Below are 25,486 nucleotides of genomic sequence, written 5' to 3' on the forward strand. Positions count from 1 at the left end.
CCGGTGGTATTTTGGTATCTAAGCCGGCGGTCAAAACCACCGCCTGATTAATGCTAAGTCGGCAGCTCGATTTTACCGCCGCTTTAGAGCAATTTAAACCGCCTTCGGATGGCCCTCTAAGGCAGCGGTCCTAATCTAGTGCAGCAGCTGATAAGGGGGCAAACGCTTGACCGCCGCCTTAGGTCTAAGGCGGCGGTTTGAAGGCCTAAGCCGGCAGTTCTTAGACCACCGCCTTTGACCATTTTTCTTGTAGTGACTTTTTCCAAACTGAGCCTAAAGACCACTCAAAAGAGGTCAAATTAGCAGCAATTAAATAAAAAAATGAACCATTTCACAAAAATGTATTCACACCCACCATGCATCCATGTATTGGGAACATCTTCACATGAATAAAAACATAGAGATGTTTCCAATGTATGGCTGCAAGAGCTGTGAGGTTAGTTTTGAACACACCCACCATGCTCCCCTTGCATCCATGTATTGGGAACATCTTCACATGAATAAAAACATAGAGATGTTTTCAATGTATGGCTGCAAGAGCTGTGAGGTTAGTTTGAAGACTGATTTTGATTTTGTGAGGAGAAAATCCCAACTTGTTAGAAATACAAGAGAGAGTGACCATTCCAGGAGGGAAAAAAAAAACAGACGTGTAAATGGACCACCTAATCTGATTGAAGGACCTCTTGGCGTGGATGACCAAGATAGATTCAAAAGAGGAAGAGAGAAGTCTCACATAACTTGGGGGTTTTACTATAGAAGTTTTATGAATATTCCATCGGACATGTGCTCCTTGCTCTATTCTTATTTCTTAGTAAAGGCTATATTGTCAATTTTTTCAATGTCAATATGTATATTGTTATGGAAATTTTGTGAATATTTGTTATAAACACCTGTCATTTATTATTATTTTTTTGAAGGTTTCAATCATGTTTCATTCATTCAAGAGATTTGTACAAATAGATGCCAACCAGGTCAAATAAAGAACATAGATACATTCTCAAAAGAACAAAACGACTAGATGGAAATAGGAGAACCAGAAAAAAAACTTCTGCAACCAAAGTAAGGTGAATCAACATTACCAATAGAAGTGAATAAGAGCATCTCCAAACCACCATAATTGGCGAGCAAACTGACAGGAGTTACTAACCAAACCGAAAACTGATAGAGGAGGTTACATAGTCATAGTAACTTCCAATCACGCCAAAAAACTGTAAGCACACCGAAGAACTGCTAACTATAAGACGCATCATCTGTATTTACCATCCAGCACAACGAAGAACTGTTAACTGCAAGCTGTTTTCCAAAGAAAGCCGGAGAACTGTAACGTCCATCTACAATGTCAGAGAATGGAACGTCCATTCACAACGTCGAAAAATGCCAGAAAACTTTAATTGTCATCCGGAAAGCCAGAGAACTGAATCTACCACTCATGACGTTGGAGCACTATTACAGCCATCTAGGACGCCAGAGAAACATAGAAACAGAGAGAGAACTATCGTCGGAGCACTATCTCAGTCATCTAGCATTATCTCGGTCAACTAGGACGTCAGAATGCCCGCAAAAAAAAAGCAAACAAAGAAAAGCATAAAAGATTAGAGAAACAGAGAAAGAAAGGGGTGATCCTCGAGAGATCTCAAGAGAAAGAGAGAGAGGAAATATAGGAGAGGGAAAACAGAGAGCTCAAGAGAGAAGGGGGGAAAAGCACAAAAAAAAAGGAGAAACAAAGAAAGGGAAAAAACAAAGAACAAAGGAAAACCTCTCTGGGAACAAAGAGAGACAAACCTCAAGAGAGCAAGAGAGAAAACCTCCCTAGGAATAGAGAGAGACAAACATCGAGAGAGCAAGAGAGAAAACCTATATATATATAACAAGGGCAGCTCAATACAAAGTTTCCACTAATATAGGGTCTAAGAAAGGACAGATGTATGCAATCTTATCCGTACAAATACAACAAGATACTGTTTCTAAGATTTGAACCTTTATAGTCGGAGGCTCAGAATGGAGCAAATACATTATGCCAACGCCCACATCACAACACTTATAAGAAATAAAAAAAAAAATCATTCTAATGGGGCAGGTTTGGAGCAGATTTGCCTCAACCTGAGCCCGATATACAATTACCGTTTAGCCCAACTCATGACAAATCACAAAAGGGGTGAATGAAAAGTTTATGCTTAGTGTGATGAAACCACCAAACTATGATGGTGCAAATATCGCCATAGAGCTACCCAAATGCTATAGAAAGAGGAAAGGAGAAGGTGAGGGGTTCTCTCGCCACAAAGTTCACACAAAGCTCCTCCTCTCATTTCTCATACATGTAGTTAGTTAATTTTTAAATTAAATTTTAAAATATATAAAAAGTCAAAATAGATAACCCTCTATCGTCTTAATAGTCTCTAATAAAACCTATCCAGTATCCACTATTCAAATAAAAATCCTATTAGGTGTTAATTGTTTCTAATGAATCCATTATTACTCTTGCTAATAAGATTATTCTCTCTCTTTCCAATGGTCAATGTTTGTAATATTTCTATTCCCATTAAATCTCAAACCTTATTATCTATATATTAAAGCAAGGCTCTCCAAGCATAATTCTTTTTAATATTTCTCTTCCCATTAAATCCCAAACCTTATTATCTATATATTAAAGCAAGGCTTTCCAAGCATAGCTCTTTTTTCTTTTTTCTTTTTTTAAATGCTATAAACTCTAACTTTACAATGACAACAGTGGATTCAAGTGCTCGTGAAACAAAATTTACTAATATGTAAAAATATTGGGCATTCACAAATCGAAGAGAAGCTTTGTTATCCTTCGTGCTTTCTAACCGGTAACTTTACCTAAGTTATTACTTTATTTGTAATTTCTAATTCTTCTCCTAGAAAGTAATGTGATAGTAGTTCTAGCAAATACGAGCTAAGAAAATGTGAGAGGTTGGTTGAGATTGAAATGAAAACCAATTTTATAAGTTCTCTGGCCTTAGAGTTAGAGAGCATAGACAATCTTGCATACTAACCATAATAAGCAAGATATTTACTGTCCTACCCTTCACTCTAACATGCTCTCTGCATAAATTTTAGTAGAAAAGGCTTTTAATGTCTAATAAGGTAAATAAAGCAGGTGGTCCATCATAAATGGAATGATTTATTTACTGTACAGTACACAAGATGGAGTGATAATTCTTTCTTATAACAATTAGGGATAAATTGACTGCACTCCACCTCAAAATTCTGAATTCAACTACAGACCTATAATAATTCAAAATTATAAATACCTCCACCTATAATACCCATACCCGCTCGTAAATTAGCATCACTTTCTGAATTCAACTACAGACCTATAATTTCTATGATAAATAAATAGTAATCATTAAAATCAATAATTTCTATCTTATTTTGCCCACCTATATAATACCCATACCCGCCATATTAATTATGATAAATAAATAGTAATCATTAAAATCAATAATTTCTATCTTATTTTGCCCAGCGATTTGCTTCCCATTAAGATGTTATGACTACTCCATGTGAAGTGTCATAAAAATGATTTGAATTTTGAATGATTTGGGCACACCACATGACTCTACATCTGAGCAATTTAAATTGATATGGGCATATCATGGATGATTTAATTTGATATATTGACACGCCATATTTTGCATCCCGGATATTGATGAAAACAAATGAATGATAGGCCAATTTGATTCCTTCATATTCAGAAAAGAATATCAAATAAAAGACTAACCTAAATTTACAATGAGCATCAAACAAAATTGATATTACTATCAACCCCGTACTAATACTTAGCACAGGGTGGTGGGTGGTCATTCTCTAGTTTAAGAAATAGGACAAGAAAGAGGTATTTGATGATGGCTTCATCTTGATCAAATCAAGCAGTGATAACAAGTAGAACGGTCAGATTGAGATGACGATCAAAAGCTATTCAAATAGTCCTCCTGAGAGAGGTTGTTAGATGCGACACAGGTGTTGGTTGTTTGTTCAATTTACTAAACTCTTTGCTCTACAGCATGAAGACCCTTCATTAATTCATAATTGTGCTGGTTCTGTCGTGAATCGAAGAATAGAACACAAGATCCACATACAAGGGTGTTGGGAGAAAAAGGTAAGGGTGGGTTGGGTTGGGTTGAGGGTAAGATCGTATATTAATGATGGGCCTCAGGATTCGCAGATCTCACTATCAAGTTGAACCGAGCCCAGGGTGGTGAAAGGAGTCTCAGTTATAATTTAGGTTGTATTTGATATTATTTAGACCTGTTCATGGGTTGGGCCGGGCCGGGCTTTTACTCTGTATTAATAGATTTTTCTAAGGCCTGAGCCCAACCATCAGGCCTATAACTTGGGCCCGAGCCTGGCCCTCATAAAAAGCCCGAAGCCTGGGCCTGGGCCCGAGCCCGAAATTTAGTCCATACTATTACTACTATTGAAGCGATTGAATAGAGAGAGAGAAAAAAAAGAATAAAAAATGTATATATTAAATTATAAATATAAAATATATATTTTAATAAATGTTATATTATTTATATAATATATAAAATACATATTATATATTTTATAAAATATATAATGCTGAATCAGGCCGGGCCGGACTTTTTTGACAAATCCTAAGCCCAGCCCAAAACACAGTCGGGCTTACTGTGTTAGGCCCGAGGTCAGGCCTGCGGACCTAATTACATGACCAAGCCCGACCGGAGTGCAGGTTGAGTCAGGCCGGGCCAGGCCATCGGGCTACCCGGCCTATGAACAGGTCTAATACTATTATTGTTTCTATTTTTTTGCATTTGGAGTTAATTAATATACTTCAGTTAGAATGATCAGGCTTTATTCCTCTAAATTAAAAATTACCAATTTGATCATGTTTCTAGAAACAACCTCTCACATGTGTATAGTATAAGATATGTTTATTTCAATCATAAATAACCTTAAATAACAATTATATATACCAATATATATTCATCAATCCAAAACATTTCAAATAGTAACGGCAACGATACCAAACACATTTTACAGTGACTTTAAGGGCTAATATACAAGCCAAAGGGCTTTCCCGAATAGACAATTTAACGGTCCAACCTAATGCACTTGTGCAGGGACGTCCCACAGTCCAGAAAGTTCTTACAACCAAATCTGTAGACATATTACCTCTTGCCTTTAGGCGTAGGGAAACAATAAATCCTTGCGATTGTTTCCAAAGTCCGGCGAAGATAGAAATTAGATCCATTACTCACAAAACACTACCCACACACCTTCCAAATTAAAACTGTAAAACAGGTTATGATGGGCCAGATCGGTATGCCCCGCGTGTGGACCGCAGGCTGTCCTGAGCTATGTTTTCCTCCCCTGTGATATTTTGGACGGTTGGCTTGACATAGTCCGAGCCCATGTTGGGCCACAGGCTAGGCTGGTCCATGGGCCAAGCCTCAAGTCAGGCTGGGCCGCGAGCAGCATGGCCCGCTCGGTCGTGTCATGCCGGTTCAATCTATGGACCTAAAACCCCTAGTTTGGCACGACCCGCTCAATCGTATTGTATTGGCCTGGCTCACAAACCTAAAACCCCAAACCTGGCACAACCCATGAACCATCATACCAGGCTAGCTCAAAATTGTGTCAGACGCGATACGACCCGATTTACACCTCTACTTCCAACTTGATACACAATGGTACATAGGGGTGCCCATGGTTCGGTTAACCGAACCATGGGGCATTTTGGAATCAAACCGGTAGTACCGGTTTTTGGAAAATTGGTAATTGGAACCTAACCGAAGTCAGTCGGTTAATCAGTTGACTGGTTCGGTTCATTGGTTTTTTGGTTTTTTAGTTTTTACAATATATATTATATAAATATATAATAAAAAATTATAAATATATATAATATTATATTCTAAATAATAAATAATATATAATATATTATAAATATACATTTATATACAATGCATATTTATTAAGTTACAATATATAATATACATAAATATATAAAAATATATGTATACCGATCGATTCGATTAATCGCTGATTTTCTATATTGGATTGGTTAATCGAAACCAAATCGATACTTTCAGCTTTTAAAAATATCAAATCGATCGATTTTTCGATTCGGTTTAGATCGATTCTTTTAATCGGTTGGATTTTTTGATTTTTTTTGCTCACCCCTAAGTTAGTACATATCAAGGATGTTTCTTATTTGTATGTTGTAAAGTTGTGTGATAATGGACAATGGTGATGAGAGTAGAGTTACCAGAGCATCCATGACAATGGACAATGGTGATGAATCTATGATTCAGCCCACAGTGCCGGGACCGAGAGTAGCAGACAACTCCATGGATGGTTACGGTTACATATTTAAGAGAGAGTAATTGCAGGAAGGAATTGTATTTGTTATGTATGCCTAACCAGTAACCACCCTACGGTGGTAAAAAAAAGTAAGGAAACCTCTACCTTTTCCCTTCCTTTTTCTTTCAAATTAAGCTAGGCTCATTTATGAATCCGTACCTTGTTTAGTGTCGGCAGGCCCATCATTCACCATCTGGCCCATATTTCTATTATCTACTAAACACTGCCCTCTCTCTCTCCCTCACTTTGTTTTAACATCCTACATTTATAATTTTAATCATGATTAGAGGTATTCATTATACGGTCTAAGACTATTTAATCGAATCAAAAGTGAAATTGACAGTTCTGTTTGAGTTGGGATTATTTCAAATTTGATTCGATTTTTGAATTTTAGAAATTAAATCATAAATATAAATTCCACCCCAATAAAATGATTCAAACCGTATTAAAAATTAGATTAATTTGTAATAAAACAATTTGATTTGATATAAGAGTCTCTCAAACGAAGATTTACTGTTTTGGTGTGAGATCTTCTCAAAACCAAAAAACCAGATACTCAGGATTCAGGAATCACGAACCACCAAAGTCAACTTTGTCCACATTTTTTTTTTTTTTCTTTTGGATAAATTACAAACACTCTGAACTCATGCCTTCCCCCAGTTTGAAAAAAAATAATAATAAAGGGAAAAAAAGGGGGTCGCAGCACAGACATGTTATCCAGGAACAGCCTAAAATATCAAGAATCAACGCTTCTGTGTGCTTCGTCAACTGAGGGCGGCCAAGTGACGGAAGATCCACAATCAGAAGGGCGTAAACGTTGCATTTGACTGTTGTTCGCAAGCAAATCCAAATTAATTCAGGGGTTTTGGGCCTTGGCTCCCCAATCTGATTTTAGGCCTACCCATAACCAAACTCTATTGTAGGGCCTATCCATTTTTGTCTCACCCTCATATCTCCACTAAAATACTGTTGGGATAGGTGTCAGTTACAAACTGGCATTGATGTATAGAATGTGGATTATTTAAATATTTATAATTTTATAATGAAAATAAAAAAATTGTATCGAGCCTGTTCGTACTTGTCTGTTTTATATTTTATGGGTCTTAGGATCCAAGTCTTTGCTTTGCTTTAGATGATGTAATTGAGCGGCAAGTGCATGATTTTAAAAATTGGATTGGACTGGATGGTTGAACCAGTTGACTCGAGAATTGATCATGGCTTTAGATTCTGTTTTAAACTCCAAAACCATTTAATTGAGATTTAGACCGGAGGATCAAACCGTTTACGTTGAGAACCAGTGGTAAAAGTGGTTTTATTTTTTAACGCAAAACAAGTATTTGCATTATATTTGATAAAGATATGTGTGTCAACTATCAAATCCACAAAGAAAGAATGGCTTAAGGAACGAGATTGGCATAGATGAACATTTATTTTAGTGATGCTTACACCAAGCATCATTCCTCTTTTTATAAAAACAAAACATCCACAAAAGATTATAATAATAAGGTCATAGGTGAATGGCGCAACAACAACAAGGATTACAATATGATATATACTCTCAGCAATTCTTTTACGTGTGCTGCCCATGTGAGGGTTTAGGGTTATATTTTAATATTTACTATTCCTCATTTGTCACTTCTCATCGGGTCACCGGATCTACCGCTCATCCAGAATACGTTTCCTACATGTTGTAAAGGATTGATTCCGGATGTGCGGCTGTAGCGTCTTGCGTGTAGCAGATATGCAACTCAGGTCGGAGATAGTCGTACAGAATAGGTGTGAGCATTAATACTTGGTTCGTCCCACTCCACTGGTCACGACGAGACGACGAGACGACTACACCCATCACCTAATAAATAAATAATAAAAATAACAAAATATGTCAACGTCAATCTCTAAAAAGTCAAAGATCGTTAACCAAACCAGTGTTTTTTTTGAAACCCTTGCACCACACAAATAACAAAATAAAAATAATTGCTAAAATATCCTAATATTTGAGAAAATTACTAATATATACCTCTTGTTTTTTAAAAGCTTATTAATGTTGACATTTCAAACTGTTATATTTAACGAATAAAACATAATTCCTTGTTGATTATCAGAATTACCATAATCCCTTCTTCTCATAGGATTGTCCCTGAATTGTAAACTTTGGCAAAGAGGTTGGAGGGTTCACAGCGGAGCAAGACAAACTTGTAAGAGAAGTAGTCGGTGGATGAAACCATAATTTCTCTCTCTCTCTCTCTCTCTCTCATGAACAGAGGGTTTGGGTTTGCAACACTTTGGTTGACAGGCGACAAGTAACGGCACGTGGGTTAGTATTGAATGCTGAAGCTTCCATTGCAGCTACTGCTGTACTAGAGTCCGTCCTCATTCCTCGAGCTGGCTTTCTCTTATTAAAGTCGTTAAGTCGTTTTTGGCTCCTCTCTCTCTCTCTCTCTCTGTTCCTTCAAAAATTGGATTGTTGAAACTTGGAAGTAGCTGGGCTGCTTTATAGTTTCTGCCGAAGGTACTACATTTCTGGATGAGCAAGGAATTTGTTTAGATTCTTCAAGAATGGATTCCAAAGACGCAGTAGATTCAAAAGATCGAGATGATGGCAAGAGAAACAATGAGATGATAGAGCGGAACAAAGTGGGTATTATGCGAGTTTTTGTTGAAACACAGGATCCCAGTGCAAAGGTCTTCTTTTTTCTACTTCATCCAAAATGTTGTGAACTTTTCTATTTTTGCCTGTTTAGTTTTTCTTCCGTATTATTCATCTTTATAGGTTTCTTGTTTTTTCTGTGTGTGCATTTGCATTGTAATCTTGGAAGTGCTTTTTTTTTTCACTTTTTTGTTTCCCGTGTGCAATATTTCCGCTTTCTTCTTCAAATTAGTATTCATTCTTCGCTGCCCTCTGTTTCTTTTTTTTGGTGGAAAGCTGCCCTCTGTTAATCATTACCTTTTTACTCCAATTCAAGAACTCCTAAATCTTTTAGTATTATAAACTGTCGTTACGAATGTTATTGGTTATTCCTGCTCTTTTTTTTTTCCTTTTTATTTTTCTTTTTTCGCCCTTCAGTTTCCTTTGTGTGTGTGTGTTATCTTAATGAGGGAACTTTAATTGCACCAAGTTATAGATTTGATGGATTAATTTGGTTTGTGGTTTCTTTCTCTTATTCACCCCCATGTTTTCTCGTGTGTTCGTTTTGCTCTAGTTTTGCGATTTATTTTCCTTTTCTGAAGGTATATTGTGCTCTGGTTTGGTTATGGTAATAGATAATTGTTTCTGTCTGTTATGTTTTTATTCATCTTCTTTTTCATATTCTTGAGTAAATGGCGTATAGACTCCTGAGACGGATCTTTGGTCTCTGAAAATGGGGGGGGGGGGGGGGTCCTTGTTTGTCTGATGTCCAACAGTCTGTTGTGTTATGTCATTTTGATCTTTCCAGTGGTTGTGTTGGATTTTCCTGCTTTATTTGTACTTACTTCTCAACTTGCATCATTACTATTTCGTAAACTCTGACATTCTATGCAGGAAGTGGATGATTTGATGATTAGAAGGTTTCTGCGTGCTCGTGATCTAGACATTGAAAAGGCCTCTGCCCTATTCCTCAAGTACCTGAAATGGAGACGAACATTTGTCCCTAATGGTTTCATTTCTGAGTCAGAAATCACAAAACAACTGGCTCAGAATAAAGCTTTTATGCAAGGATTGGACAAGAAGGGGCGCCCAATAGTAGTTGCCTTTGGTGCCAGACATTTCCAGACCAAAGGGGGTTTAGAGGAGTTGAAGCGTATGTTGTTACATAGATTTCTGAGGTTCTTTTAAGATAGATCCAAGAGTCAACTTTGAGTCACCCATTTGATTTCCAAAAAACATAAAGCCTAGTCCCAGTGGCATTTCCCACAGTTAGCATAAATTTTTAAGTGCCAATCACAAAATAAATGGTGTTGACATGAAAAGTAGATTAAGATTTGAACAATTGAACCTCAACTAAATCAGTAACCTCTTTTTATTTCAGGTTTTGCAGTCTACACTCTGGACAAAATATGTTCAAGGTAATTTATTCTTCATTATATTTTCTTCTTTCCTATGTCATTCTAGATATAGACTACAGCAAAAGAATGACCAGGTTTTGTAGTCTTCTCTGTGTATTTTTTTTATTAGTATTATCTAATTGCCTTTTTATTGCAGGATGCCACAGGGAGAGGAAAAATTCCTCAGCATTGCAGATATTGAAGGATGGGGATACTCAAACTGCGATATCCGTGGATACCTAGCAGCTCTATCAATCTTGCAGGTTAACTCTCCAACACACAACTTTTCTTCTGAATTCCAGACTGTGGATACTCTTTTTTGTAATGCCTGGCTAGCAGAAACATGCATTTGCTCTTTATGAAGGCATGTAATTATTGCAGCTGCAATGCTACACACTAACAGAATTCAAGTTTGCAGCAGACCTATACAATTATATAAATCTACTAATATGTAGTTCAATTCTGTTGCAATGGCAGGATTGCTACCCAGAAAGGCTTGGCAAGTTGTGTATAGTAAATGTGCCCTACTTATTTTTGAAGGCATGGAAGATGATTTACCCATTTATTGACAACAACACGAAGAAAAAGGTAATTTCCAAACCCCATTCCTGGGATCAAAACTTGCCTTTATTACCAAGCTACCTGTGACTGACCAATTAGCTTAAAAAAAATACGTTGTTCTCATCTTGTACTAAAGTAAGCAAACCCATGTAAATGCATGGGATTGAACAGAAATTTGGATAGCTTTGGGTTGGGAAATTTAGGTTTGGCATCAGTTTTCTTCCAGGCCAAGGTCCTTGTTCAAGGTTGGTCTTATGGTCTAGGGTTGTCCCTTAACCCCACCCAACCCATCTAATTCATACCCATGTTTTATTAGACAGGGTTAACAGAGTTTCAAAGATATTTAATAGGAAATAAGGGATTTAATGGGTGAGGGGAAATGTTATAAACATTGACTATTGAAGAGAGAGGGGTGGGAGAGAATTAAGAACGATTTTTAATAGAGAAAATTAAGACATAAGAGGGTTTTATGAGGAAACATAAGAAGGTTTTTAATATTTCATATGTGTGAAGAAGGGGGAAAAAGCGATGTCTGAACATCATTCTACTTTTAATTATTTTTGTAATATTTCAGTCCTGCGTGGAACAACCTATTCAATCAGGTTGAAACATTCAGCTTCCATGGATGTCATGCAAATCAAACTTGCTAAACCTCAACTCGATCAAAAGTTTTAATTGTTAGTCCTTAAAATCATTTCATATTACTTGAGCTTAGTGTTCTTTGGCCTTTTGCTCTTTTAGAGCCTCCTACTTGCACCAGTCACCTTTTCTCTTTTAGAGCCTTCTTCCACTCATCCACCTTAGCATCCTAGTTTCTCTTATTTTGATCAACCATCACTTTGTTACATGAAACATTGCTAACTTTATAGCAGTCATATAAAATATTCCTCTGCTTCATTGATATGATGGCAAGCAAAGAACAAACCAGATGCACCTGTCAAACTTTAACCAGCCTGCTATAATTGTATAAGCAACATCCTCTTTAATTTCTCCCTCATTATGAATGCTTGATCCTAGGTAATTAATTGTATTATTCAATATGGGAATCAAGGTTCAAAGTATCAATATGTATCGCAAGCTATCGTGTATATCATATTGGTATTGAAGGTCACAGGAATGTGAAATACTGAGAGTTAGGGGATATTAACAGTTCGAAGTGGTAATGTTCATCCTAAGAAACCTATCTGTAAAATATCAAACTGAAAAATAAAAATAAAGAGTACCCACCATTTAAAATGCACCATACACAATTTTGGTGTATCGTGTATGATATTTTGAACCTTGATCATCGAGAATTTTGGTTCATTAAAAAGTTGAAGTCTTGTAAATCTGCCATATATTACTGTTTTAAAAAGTTGAAATTTTGTAAATCTTTATACTAGGCATACTAGTGGCCCTGAAAACCAATACGATGCAAAGCATATCGTATCAATACTATGAACCTTCCCGACTCGACTTGCACCACTAATAGCCTCGTATCGCATTCCTCTTACATTTGCTTATACTTTTAAGATTTCATGTTGCAGATAGTATTTATTGAAAGCAAGAAGCTAAAATCAACTCTGCTTGAAGATATTGATGAGAACCAGCTCCCAGAGATATACGGAGGTAAACTGCCATTGGTTCCAATACAAGAAAGCTAAATGACAGAATTGCCCGGTGAAAACTTTTCTTCTCTGTATCGATTACCTCGAGGCTGTATTCCACGCTTATTTCCTCCTTAGGCTACGTTTGGAAACAATGCAAATATGTAGAGTGTAAAATGGTTCATATAAATTTCAAAATTGGGTTAGTTTTGCACCGACAAATTTATCTTCTTACCAAACAGACTTTTAGCTGTAATGGATGCAAACATGAATTCCAATAAAGCATATGCTTTTTTTTTTTATCGAAAGCTCACTTGAATGCAAATTTACTTTTTTTTATTGATGTATTTTTATATCTTATTATCAATGTAAATATGCATTGGTCTGTCACTTGTCAATGCATAAATGTAATATTGCCAAACATAGGTAAAAGTGAACCAAAGTGCAAATGTACCCTGAACCGGGATTTACACTTCATTTGTATTGTTTCCAAATACAGCCTTAAATTCATTTTTTTTTTATTTTTTTTATCTAATGTACAACTATATTTATTTTTCCTGCTGAGCCACAATATAGGTCTGTCACTGCCTAGCTGATTGGGATACACTACAATGTTTCATTGTAATGTTATTCAAAAGTTATATATATTTAGTCCAATGTTAAGGATCCATGGCATTCGCTTTAACCAGATGGAGGCGTAGAGATATCATTTAGAGATGGATTTAATAAACAGTGGAGTTTTTGAATCGATAAGATTGCTGCATATCCCATGTTCGTTATCCTTGGGATCGCAATCCAAAATATTTGGTTTGGTGGATAACTCGGCCATGTTGCTCCCGTCGTTAGATGGCAACTCAAACATTGGTTGACCCCACACCAGGGCGCATGATCAACCATAAAATGAGAGCTCCCCCAGACAGCCAAACAGAAAAATGGGTAAAAAATTTCAAGTCGGTTTGGTTGGAGGGTCAGCCTTCTTACCCTAAGGGCCTGTTCTTTTTTGGGATTTTAGGGGGGGAAGTTGATTAATGGGATTTTGGTTTTTATTGATCAAGATATTCATGTTTTTTTTTTTTTAGATTTATGTGGGGTTTATAGAAAAATTATTTTCCTTGGGTGTATCGGGCAAGTGATACCCATCTCCTACATGGATAAGTAACTTTTTCACCTAGGCAGAAAGCTGTCAATCAATGTTTTCAAAAATGACCTAGAACCGGAATTGTTCTAGCAACAGGTTTCTAGGTCGACAATTTGACCTTCCGATTTGAATAGGCCCGTTCTGACAAAAAAAAACAGTAATTAAAATAAAAAAACAGCCAAAACCATCAAATAGGTCAACGGTCCGGCTGCTTGGGCCAATGACCAATTCAACGGTTTTTAGCCAGAGATTGGACTTGGGGTAAAATGAAACCGGTTGCCTGAACAGTTCGCAGGCCAAACGGTCGAACTGTCTAGGTCAATGACAGTTTGAAAAACATGGGTAAATACAAATACTCAAATAAGTATTTTCCAATAAATACTTACTCGGATAATTACATTTACCCAAATAACATTCCGAAAAGCAAATGGGCCCAAATCCCAATGCCCACATGCAATCAATGGTTTCCAAGAAAACATGTGAATGTGCCGAGTCAGCTAAGTCATCTACAAGTCATCGGTGTCCCCAAATATTTGGCAAATATAGGAGGGAGAGAAAGTTGATAGGCCAATAGTGAGGCGCACCAGTTTAATGAGGCACAAGTACAACTTGAGCCTTGGGGTGCCTGAAATTTCAGCTGTGATTTAGATATTAGCTGTTAGACTTGCCCCAACTCCCAAGTGATGTCCCTAACTAGCACCTCCCAAAAAATAAACTTTACGTCTGTGGATTCAGTTGAATTTGAAAACGTTGAATGACCATCAGATTTACAAAGCCCACCAAAAAAGTGTCGGTTCCTGGATTTCCAACTTCAACAAAATGCACAAAACTTCTCCGTCCAGGTGAACATCTGCGTTTAATTAGCAATGTAGCCTTCTGCAACACAAATCTTAATGCTATCATGGAATTTGTTTGCAGAATAGTTGAGAGCTGATAACCATGTTAACCCTTTTGATAATATTATGTGTACCACCATGAGAATTCCTCATTTTCTCAAGCCATGTATTTTGCAAATCAATGAATAACAAAGTAGCGACAGCCATCTCATTCACTAACGAAATCATGGTTTTTAAAAACGAATCAGTCAGGGTCCGGTTATCGGTTTGAATTATCTGACCGTTTAACCCGAACGGCCGACCTGTTCTGATAAAAAAATAAAAAAAATTGAAAAACGGTCAAAACCGTTTGAATGGTTCGAACAGTTAACCAATTCAGTGGTTTACTGACCAAAATCAACAGTTTTGAAAAAAAAAACAGTTTTAAATGAAACGGGAACCCATTTTTTCCGATCCAGTCCGATTTTGAAAACCATGAACAAAATGAAACGCATGTATCAGAAAAAAGCAATTAGAAGATGACCTCGAAATTTACTTGCATCTTTTGTAGATGAGATCCTGCTGTATATGTGATTTACGGACTACATACCCATGATTCATGTATGTAGGTGGGTATTTACGAATACAAAGTCTGGACTATTTATAGGTGGTCAAGGAATTACAAAGATAGAAGAACAATAAAAATCGGAATGCATTTCAATACGTAAACTCGATTATGACCTTAGAAAACCAAGATATTTGCCGAGTAGGGGTGCTAACCGTTAGGTACGTGTGCCTTTTTTTCAAACAGAACTGGTGGTACCGGTTATTTGAAACTGAATAGAAGCCAATCGGTTAACCGGTCAATCAATTCAGTTAATCATCGGTTTGATTTATCGGTTTTTCAATTTTCATAGTATTTTATATAATAAATATAAAATATCACATTATAAATAATAAATAATATATTATATATTATAAGTATATATTTATAATATAATACATATATAAATATACGTATAGTGGTCGGTTCAGTTGACTTGTAATTTTTAGTTCAATTTTATCAGTTCGTTCGATTTTTCAGTTTTTTTCTGGCTGACTAATCTAACCTTTTTAGTGATTCAGCATGCATTGCATCACGATAAGCCATCTGTATGTATGCATCTTCTGAGTGCTGACCAAGGTTTAATACATGGATGTAGTGGAATGATTTGTGTAAGTTTGGATATATTAGTTAAACTCTTATGCATCCCACAAATACATTAATAATACTAAACCTAAATTTCAAATAATTATAATAAAATATAAATACAATAAATGCATACTTTGATAGGCATCAAACAATGATCAAGATAGATCCTTAAAAGATTGGTGGCTGGACCTTTCAAAGAATTTGTTGCTTATTGGCAAAAGGAAAAATGTATTTTCCTGTTATAGTATGTGGAAGAGCAGAAATTTGAAGGTTTATAAAAATCTTTCAACTCCTCATTTTAAGATCATTGAAAAGGTCCTCAACTCGCTTATGGAATTTCAAGAATGTTCAAATAAGCCTAATGGGGATGGTTTAACCAAAGACTATAAATACATAAGGTGGAATTCCCCGGATTCTGGTGAGATTAAAATTAATTTTGATGCATCTCAGATGGAGGACGGTATGTGCACCATTGCGGCTCTTGCCTAGGAATCACTTGGGTGCAATTTTGGATTTTAAAGCTTATAAATTGGGTTTACCTCCATCAATAGGGCGGAAACTTGGGCTGCCTGGGAAGTCCATAATTTAGCTTTAAATTTCACAAACTTTCCTATCATAATTGAGGGTGATTCCAATATTGCGATTCCCTGTCTTAACAAATCCAGTCCATGCACGTGGAACCTAAGGAATATCATTCAAGACTGCTGTGAGCTCAAGAAGAACAATGGAAAGGGGATCATCTACAAGCATGTTTACCAAGAAGCAAATCAGACTGTGAATTGGCTGGCTCATCATGCTCATGAAACCCAGTTGCCGGATGATATCTGTGTATCTCTAAATCTTTGTAAGTTGCCTTGGCCGTTGGCGTTTATTTGTTATAGTGTTTGTGGGGACGTGCTACCCCACGTCTTATGTAGCCCCTTACTTTTATTGTCGGAAAAAAAAAGATTGAATTCAACCTATATCATTTAAGACATAAAATTCTTTTTTTATAATTAATTTGACTCTCATGTCTTTTGACGGTTCGCAAGTAAGACCCTCGGCCTCATCACAAGTGACAAAGCTGCACTCGTCTCCAAATTCAACAGCATGAGATAATAAAGTACCCCCACAGTTGCTACCATGTATTAGATATGCATAATATGTAATAAGATAGAAACGGGAATAAAATACAGTATACTTTCCTGAGTTATTGAACAAAATAGCCTCCAAAAATCATAAGCGCACATACGCCCATTAAAGGCTAGCAACATTATTCAGAACTCAAAACCAGACCAACTCAATCAGCAGGTAAATGATCCAGGTTATGTAAAATGTATTAAACAAGACCAGCAACAGCAAGGTAAAAGCGGGGCTGCCTTGAAAAAAAGGACCCCCCCCCCCCCCACCCACCCAAAGGCCCAAGGTAAAATCAAAGTTCCAATTATCCCACACCCTAGTAGGATGGGATGGATAGTCATCAATCCTCAGCCAACCAACAATTTATTTCCCTCCAAGAAGCTGTAAGTGGGCACCTCCAAGTTGTATGGTGCCGGGCCCTTTCGTATCCTGCCCGAGATATCATAGTGAGACCCATGGCAAGGACAAAACCACCCGCCAAAGTCCCCAGCATTAGGCAATGGGATGCAACCCAGATGAGTGCAGACACCAATGACGACCAGCCATTCCGGATTCTTAACCCTGGCAGCATCCTCCTGTGGGTCCCGCAGGGATCCCACATCAACGCTGTTGGCAAGCTTTATATCCTCCTCAGTCCGGCGCCTGATAAAAACTGGCTTTCCCCGCCACTTGACAGTCACAGTGGTCCCTGGCTCAATGCTGGAGAGATCAACCTCAAGGGAGGCAAGTGCAAGAACATCCTTGCTGGCGGACATACTCAGCACAAATTTGAGAACGAGGAGTCGGATGAGTGAGGCATACACAAACCTCCCACCCGTCAAGACAAAGTAGGCAAATGCCCGCTTGCTAGGGTCACCTGGAGGGAAGCGCTCGTGATTGTGTTCATCATACACAATCTTTGAAGTTGGGTTCTTCACAGCAGCTACAGTTGCAGGAATGTCTGATATGATTCCATAGTCATGCCGTGGGGCAAGTGATTCAGAAGCAAACCCTGCCATATAAAATAACTATCAGAAAGCCATTAGACAAACAACACTCTCTATCACATACTACCTGTACGTTACCAGTGGCAAACCCTGGCAATATAAAACAACCATTTATCAAACAACACTCTCTATCACATACTGCATGTACGTCACCAGTGGCAACACTCTCTACCACATTCCAATGACCCTTTTTTGTCAATAAGTTAAACGGTAAACAGTTAGTAGGTGGCAAGGTTAAGGCAAGATTTGATCCAAGGTCTGGAGTTCGACTCTCCAAAGATTAATAACATCGCCACCAGAATGCAACAACATATTATTAGCTAGAAAACATCAGAGAGACTGCAAGAATCCTAAAGCACAAGACCAGACAAGGACTATTTGTATTGAAAAAGGTTCAAAGTATCAATATGCCCGATATGCAAAAATTATGTATCATATGTTTCAAATGGCCGAAACACTTTGCTAAAAAAATCAGGAAATGAATCAGGACATCTACAGGAAGAGTATTTTCCTTTAGAAGTGGCCAGATGTCCTAAGACTCCTAACTCACTGTATTTAGTGTTCTGGTGAGCTTAAGATACAATGCGATATGTCCAATACTATGAACCATGGTATTGGATTCACATCCAATGCCTACTCATGGAAATCAATAACACTCTCTGAAGATGTCCAAATGTACAACCCTTTATATACTTATTTTCCCAGAGGCAACAAAGTCAAGATATCCTACAAAGTTGCAAACTCACGGCAATAATTGATAAACATTCTTTTACAATAAGGGGTAACAAAAAAATGTATCCTCACATAAATCGGTAATATTATTTGATATACTGCTTGCAGCAAATTTCAACTCCTGTTCAAGGAAGAAAAATCAATGGGGATCTGTACAATTAATTGAAAGAAATCAATGGTCTACTAATAGAGTCATCATTCACCAGTAACTGTGAGGACAATTCTCAGCTAATTCACAAAGCTTTCAGGTTTTCCTTTCAACTTCTTTTTATAGGATTTTTTTTTTTTTTTGAAAGGTAAGGTAATTTTATTGAAACAAAAGAACAGATACAACAGGGCCCTCGCCAGAAGAGGACTGGCCCAGAAATATATCAGATTACAGACTCCACAGAGATCAACTCAAATTACAGACTCCATAGGGAGTTAGGGACTGAGATCTGAGCAGCTGAGGCACATTCAGGTGCTTAAATTCAGGGTTAGCAGAACCCCAAGAGATCAGCTTGCTCACCACCCTTTGCACTTAACTCATTTGTGCTTTTATTGTTATAGAAGATTCTGTTGTTTCTTTCAGACCAGATGGACCAGAGAACAGCTGGTGGAATAGAATTCCACAGCAACTTTCCTTTCTTCTTGAGGCTCCCAACCTTCCAACAGCACAACAAGTCTTTAACAGTACTCAGCATAACCCAGCAGATTCCCACAGCTTTCAGGAAGTGTTCACCTGAGAGGAGATTGGACAGTGTAGACAAAGGTGATTTGTAGATTCCGTCTGAGACCCACAAAACCCACAAGAAATACCCAGAAGCTGAACACCTCTTCTTTCCAAATTAGATCTAGAAGGCACTTATCTAGAGTCATTGTCCAAACTAGGAAATTAGATTTGGAATGACTGATCAGATTCCAGATCTGACTGAAAGGGAAGCTCATAAGACCTGAACTGCTAAGCTTGAGGGCCAAAGATTGACTGAGAAACAGCCATCACCATTCACACTTCCAGCTCCACTCGTTCTCCAAGTTAATATCTATCCCCTGCCCTGTAACACCTCCAACAACTCCACAATCTCATCCACTTCCTAGTCAAACAGGTTTCGTCTAAATTGAGGGGTCCAAATCATCCCATTTTCAGAAACAGTGTAGGAATCGGCCACCGAGGCATCATGATTAGCAGCACATTGGAACAGGAGGGGGAATGCCTCAGCCAAGGGACTCTCCAACACCAAGGGTCCTTCCAAAAATTAATTGTCACCTTTACCCACCTTAAAGTTTACTCCTTCCAAGACAATAGGAAGGTTTTTCATTATGCCCTTCAACAAGGAGAAGCCCCAGTTTGAAGGGGGATCACAAGACCTCCAATTACCCTACTCCACCCCAAACTTTGCAGCTAATAGATTCCTCCACCAAGCTGTTCTTTCTGAGGCAAATTTCCAGATCCACTTGCTGAGAAGGGCAGAGTTGAACAACTTCAACTTCCTAATACCCAGTCCACCTTCCTCTATTGGGAGGCACACTTGCTCACAATTGACTAGATGAATTTCCTTCTCTTCTTCCCAACCTTTCCACGGAAAAGAAAATTTCCCTTTATAAGATTTTTTTCGATAGGTTTTTACAGGAATTCAAATTTCCCTTTCAACTTGTGAAGGCTGGATTTATACTTCACAATTTTTTTGGTAAGTTGTAATTATATTTCAAATTCCTATTTTAGTTACCTAAAATCCAAAATTTATATAGTTTTTACAATTCTGATCTAAGTCAAATCCATGATATTAAATACTTGATCACAAACAACATACACTCAAACCCCAAAAGTTAGCATCCATATAACAAAAAATTGCATATTACATCAATTATTAGACAAAAGACTTAAATCAGAAATCAGATACTAAATTACTGTATGGCATTATCAAGTTTGACATGCCCAATACCTCCCTCACCAAAAACATAAATCTTTTTCTCAACATCACATCATATAGATCACCATCATCATTATCATTATCAAAACCTTGTCCAACTATATGGAGCTACATGAATCCTGTTTCACCAATCCATGCTGTGTTATACCCATATTAAATTATGAGTGCTTAAACCATATCTTACTATTTCAACCCACGTCCTTTTTCATCTGCCCCTAGCCTTTCTAGCCCCCTTCAACTTGCAGCAATCGCTTCTTACAGGTACAGTAGATGGTCTTATATGCACTTAAAACAGACATAAAATTCAATAATGCTTTTCTTCCACCAAATATAAACCAGTATTCTAATCATTGGCACACTTTGTTAAGCTCTGATTAGGAATCTTTACATTGAACTTTGCTTTTTTATTATCAATCGAAAAAAAAAAAAAAAACCTCAGACTCAAAAGTTTGAATGAACATTTACCTTTTAGCTCTAACCTTGACACATAGAAGGCTGTCAAGGAGGTAACCAGGGCTGGGAGATTGTTACAAAGGGTAATGAGAATAGATACTGCCAATCTTAGAATTAGCTCTGTAAAAGGGTCCAATCATGGTTCATTTCAGGATTTTTACAGAATGTTACATCAAACTTCAACCAATCACATTATAGACATAACATGGTCTACTTTTCATTGGTTCACATTTCACAAGATGTTCTTATCATTAAAGACTTTAACAATGCTAAAGATGTTAATGTGACGTATTGCTTTTATCACTGGTTCATTAACATTTAAGTTATGTTGTAGCAATTTCCATGGAATGCACCATAGATTTTGCGCTATAAGTGATATTGTAGAAATGCAGTTTAGGGTCCATCATCATCTAAGCCTTGTCCCAACTATATGGGGTCGGCTACATGAATCCTTTTCTTTTTTTTTCATGATATGTCTACATGGATCCTTTTCTTTTTTTTTCATGATATGTCTACATGAATCCTTTTTTGCCATTCCATTCTGTTCCATTTGGGGTTATCTTCTCTTAAAGGTTAATGAAAAAGAATTGTTCTGGGAATACCATAAAATACTTAACTTTATGAAAGTATGCCATTGGATATACATGTATATAAGTTACATATAATTTTACTCAATATTATATCTAGCCACCTCTTAAGCGTGCTGCCATTGAACAAGCATGTAAATTTTACACGCATATACACATGTACATTCCAATTAGAGTGAATTTGCATGTTTTACCTATTTTCCCTTCTTGGGAGTTAACACAAATTTTACTTCGTTGTAGAAGGCTTGGATGATGATAATGATAAGCATCCACACAGACCCTTGAACTTAGAAGCAATGTTGTCAAAATCTTACGATTTACGATATGATTCACGAATTGAACCATGAACCCCAAGGGTTTCGATTCAAATCTTATGTCCGAATCCTCCTTTGCAAAAATCTTACGACTTTTGTTTGAATCCTACGATTTGATTCATAAATCTTACGATTCACTACTATTCAAATAAATTGATTAAGAATTAGTTCTCTACTTTGTTTTGTTTTAGTAAATATCTAGTTTTGTCAAGGGGTTTCTTTTTAAGACTAGAAATTGAGTTTTTGTTAATATCTAGGTTAACGAGCCATTATATGTGGATTTATTTGATTTTCAAGTCAAACTTGACTATATCATCTCAGGTTTCTATTATATAAGTGGTAAGTTCTATTATTTTAGGTACATATATGGTATATATAGATTAAAAATAAGGGAAAGTCACTTTCCTATATATATTTGTCCTTTTAATATATCTATAGCTAATTTTTTGACAAGTATATAAAAAATATAAATAATCTTACGATTTACGATATGATTCACAATTCAATTCGATTCAACTTTCTCTACAATTTACGATACGATTACGATTTTCAAAACATTGCTTAGAAGTAACCCATGTTGGATATTCATTAAAGCATGGTTAAGAAGCATGTCACTAAAAAGGGAATAGAAGATTAATAAGCAGTGGAGAACAAATATTTCATCGTACTATCGAGGAAAATACATGGGATAACAATTCAAGAAAAATCTCTACTTCTACAACATTTCTAGTTAAATTGATATTTCATGACAGTATCTATAAAAAATTAATATTTCGTGACAGTTTTGAGTTTTGCCTGTGAAATAAGTCAGATGGAAACTATTCTCCAAAATGACAGTCTATTCTCTCAAATAAGAGTTCTACAACACAAGTGAAGGAGTGCTGGGGTAGCACTAAATAGCAAAGCTGCGCACAACACATTTGTTTTCACTCAGAACAGATGAAAATTGACTCAATGAATGAGTAACCACATAAATGGAACAAGACTTGAACCGTTACACACAATGAATTAAGGGATAAGAGTAAAGGTTTGCTACTAAAGCTTCAGCAGCAAAACATGATGCTGAAATGTCATGAATGGCTGACATGGGATCTCTGGAGCATGTTTATAATCAATGTCTATAGGAGATTAGGAGTATTGGCCCAAATGCCCCCAGAGATGCCTAATTTATCCTAATCCAATCATGTTATGCAGAAGCTTCAGCAGCAGATCCATGCTCAAAGAAAACACATCAGACAAGTTCAACATCTTGAGTAGTAAATGATACATGGCAGTGACAAAAGAATTGAATTCCTTTTTGTTCAACCAGTATCCCGAGCAACATTGCCTCTCTTTCTGTTATCTATTACATTCTAATAAGAAAACACATGACTCTACGGAGGCTTTGTGGGTGAAAAGGAAAAAAAGGAACCAAATGAAGGGCAAGATCAACTTCCACATGCTAGAAAATAACTGCAAGAACATTGTCTACAGGAACCCATGTAGAAGGAAATTATCCTGGAAAATTCAGAGTAAAATCAACATAATCATTTTTTCTCCAACTATCAGAAGACTACATTCAATGTTCTAATTGGCTCATCACTATTATCTGTTTGCCCCATTCAATCCCCCATCACTACCCTAATAACCAAAACTGTGAAAATCAAGGAGGTCCTCACACAAATGTGTTTAAGAAGACACAAAATCCATTTCCTTAACAATCTGCCCAAGTGCCCATCCCTAAATTGAGAAGGATGTTGACCATTACATTGGTATAGACGTATGCATTGCCATACATGATAAAGCATTTATGACAATACCATTATATATCAGGTTTTAATCCACCTATTGTAATATATCAGTTCCGGTACATTAGAGTCATCAAAGACAATAAATCAAATAGGAATATGGCATCCTAGAAGGGTATTTCCTAAACCACGTGATCCAATATAATGGCCCTTTTATACTGCATTGAACCTATATCCAATGTATGATTCATAACATCTTCCACTGATCAATAACTCAAAATCCTGCTTCAACAGATTCTTGTAAAAGGCCATGCTAGTCTTCTTTGTCAGACAAATTAATAAACAATCGACAAAGAAAAACGTAGTGCAGGTTATATGGATGCAATGTAACTTCAAATAAGTTAATATACAATTGACCAAAAATGAAGTGGCGCAGGTTATATGCATGCAATGTCACGTCAAAAAAAAAAAAACAGACGAGTTTTGACGAAGCAAAATTAAAAAAAAAAAAACGCCGCATCTAATTGAAACAGTTAACCAATCACGTGGTTTGAGATAATATCCAGATAACCCGGCTGGAACCCAAAATCATACGCAGGACAATCGACTATGGAACCTTTGTCTTTGGTATTTTCACGAATCCTCCGATCACCCCCTCTACCCACCATGCGCAATTGGAAGACGTTAACTTAAAGACAAGTTTACCATCAATTGAATGATCTGCGAGGACTAAACCCAAGCTGATGTCTTAAACGTTGGAATTCATAAAGATTAAACGAAAAATAGTAGCTTCTTTTTTTCTTTCCTATCTATTTTAATTTCCAAAACTCTAACAACCCAAATGAAAGATTTCCCTCTTATTTTAGCTCCAAAATATGTCCTTTTTGAACGAGTGAAAAATCCATTCCTTTTCGCCTTCAACATACGATCTCACTAAATCAAAATAAATAAATAAATAAATAAATAAATAAAGGGCGAGACTCTAAAATGGTGCAATTTTCTAACTAAGGGGAAAAAATCAAAATAAAAGACGACATAAGGCAAACAGAAACAAAGGCAAGGTCATAACAACAAAACCACCTTCAAATGGAGAACTCAAAATTTTCATCTGAAGATAATATAGCAGATTAAAATCTCACTAATCGAAGGAAGCGAAACAGGAACTCTCGAAACAAGGCAATAAAAGAAGCATCAACGAAACAAAATGAAAACCTAAATCTGCATATGCAGATGAAACTAAAATAAAGGCAAGAGGAAACTCTAACCTCTGATGGGATCGCGGAAAACCGATGTGGAAGGGAATCCATAGTTAGAGCAGATCGATGACTTGGAGTTATCAGAAGCAGCTGCGTCGCCGTTGATTAGGTTCCTAGTAAGGATGACCGACGCGGTCTGATTGGGACGCCAGTACAGAGACGAGAGTCTCCTCCCTGCAACTCTTAACATCTTCTCCTGCTCTTCCTAGGGTTTTGAATACTATTAAAAGAGTGAAAATATGACTATAGAATACGATTGCTCGCCGGGGAGAGGAGATGAGAGGAGAGGAGAGAGAAGGAAACGCAGTAAGTAAAAGAGGAAGATTTACCAACGAACCAGAGAAGAAAGGGACAGGGAGTCTCGAATTGCCGATGCTACCAGTACGCGCGTGAAGGGAAAAAAATGTGTTTACCAAATCACCCAACTTCGACGATACCCGTGGACAAATATCAACACCCCGTTGGGAGGGGCAAATTACGGGATTTTAGTCCGTGACTGGTGGCTCAATTGGTAGGGTGACGGGTCTATGACTGGGGGCAGGAAGGCAGCGTGGCAAAAGCCCAACCCGAGCCCGGCCCATGAATAGGTAGGTCTACAGTCTGCTTGGGCTTCTGGCTAGAAACAGTGAAGGAGGAGTCTACTTTTCAAGGAAATCAACTTGGCAAAAAGCCCGTGCTGCCCTGAAAGCTCGTCGAGGCATAAACTAGCTTTTCGGTTAAGTTTAGAAGTGTAATCATCGAA

General features: G+C 37.1%; 2 protein-coding genes across 2 annotated transcripts; one reads left to right on the forward strand and one right to left on the reverse strand.

Moving 5' to 3' along the window:
- Positions 1-8,768: 8,768 nt before the first annotated feature.
- Positions 8,769-13,182, forward strand: LOC104592739 (Sec14p-like phosphatidylinositol transfer family protein). Its single transcript, XM_010252205.3, has 6 exons — positions 8,769-9,027; positions 9,866-10,124; positions 10,353-10,389; positions 10,526-10,631; positions 10,846-10,956; positions 12,456-13,182. The coding sequence occupies exons 1-6, from the start codon at positions 8,902-8,904 to the stop codon at positions 12,570-12,572; spliced, it is 756 nt and encodes a 251-aa protein (XP_010250507.1). The 5' UTR covers positions 8,769-8,901; the 3' UTR covers positions 12,573-13,182.
- Positions 13,183-16,794: 3,612 nt separating this feature from the next.
- LOC104592740 (cytochrome b-c1 complex subunit Rieske-4, mitochondrial-like) lies at positions 16,795-25,129 on the reverse strand. Its single transcript, XM_010252206.3, has 2 exons — positions 24,754-25,129; positions 16,795-17,770 (listed from the first exon to the last, which is right to left on the reverse strand). The coding sequence occupies exons 1-2, from the start codon at positions 24,932-24,934 to the stop codon at positions 17,127-17,129; spliced, it is 825 nt and encodes a 274-aa protein (XP_010250508.1). The 5' UTR covers positions 24,935-25,129; the 3' UTR covers positions 16,795-17,126.
- Positions 25,130-25,486: the final 357 nt, after the last annotated feature.

The sequence above is a fragment of the Nelumbo nucifera genome, chromosome 3 (assembly GCF_055504915.1).
Source record: "Nelumbo nucifera cultivar China Antique chromosome 3, China Antique-T2T, whole genome shotgun sequence".
In the NCBI taxonomy this organism is placed as follows: domain Eukaryota; kingdom Viridiplantae; phylum Streptophyta; class Magnoliopsida; order Proteales; family Nelumbonaceae; genus Nelumbo; species Nelumbo nucifera.

Bases quoted from the DNA above. Each gene is read 5' to 3' on its own strand.
- LOC104592739 (XM_010252205.3), top strand. From the start codon at position 8,902: ATGGATTCCAAAGACGCAGTAGATTCAAAAGATCGAGATGATGGCAAG. The intron at 10,390-10,525 runs GTAATTTATTCT...TTTTTATTGCAG, and splicing joins CTGGACAAAATATGTTCAAG to GATGCCACAGGGAGAGGAAA. The intron at 10,632-10,845 runs GTTAACTCTCCA...TTGCAATGGCAG, and splicing joins CAGCTCTATCAATCTTGCAG to GATTGCTACCCAGAAAGGCT.
- LOC104592740 (XM_010252206.3), bottom strand. From the start codon at position 24,934: ATGTTAAGAGTTGCAGGGAGGAGACTCTCGTCTCTGTACTGGCGTCCC. The intron at 17,771-24,753 runs GTTAGAGTTTCC...TTTATATGGCAG, and splicing joins TTTCCGCGATCCCATCAGAG to GGTTTGCTTCTGAATCACTT.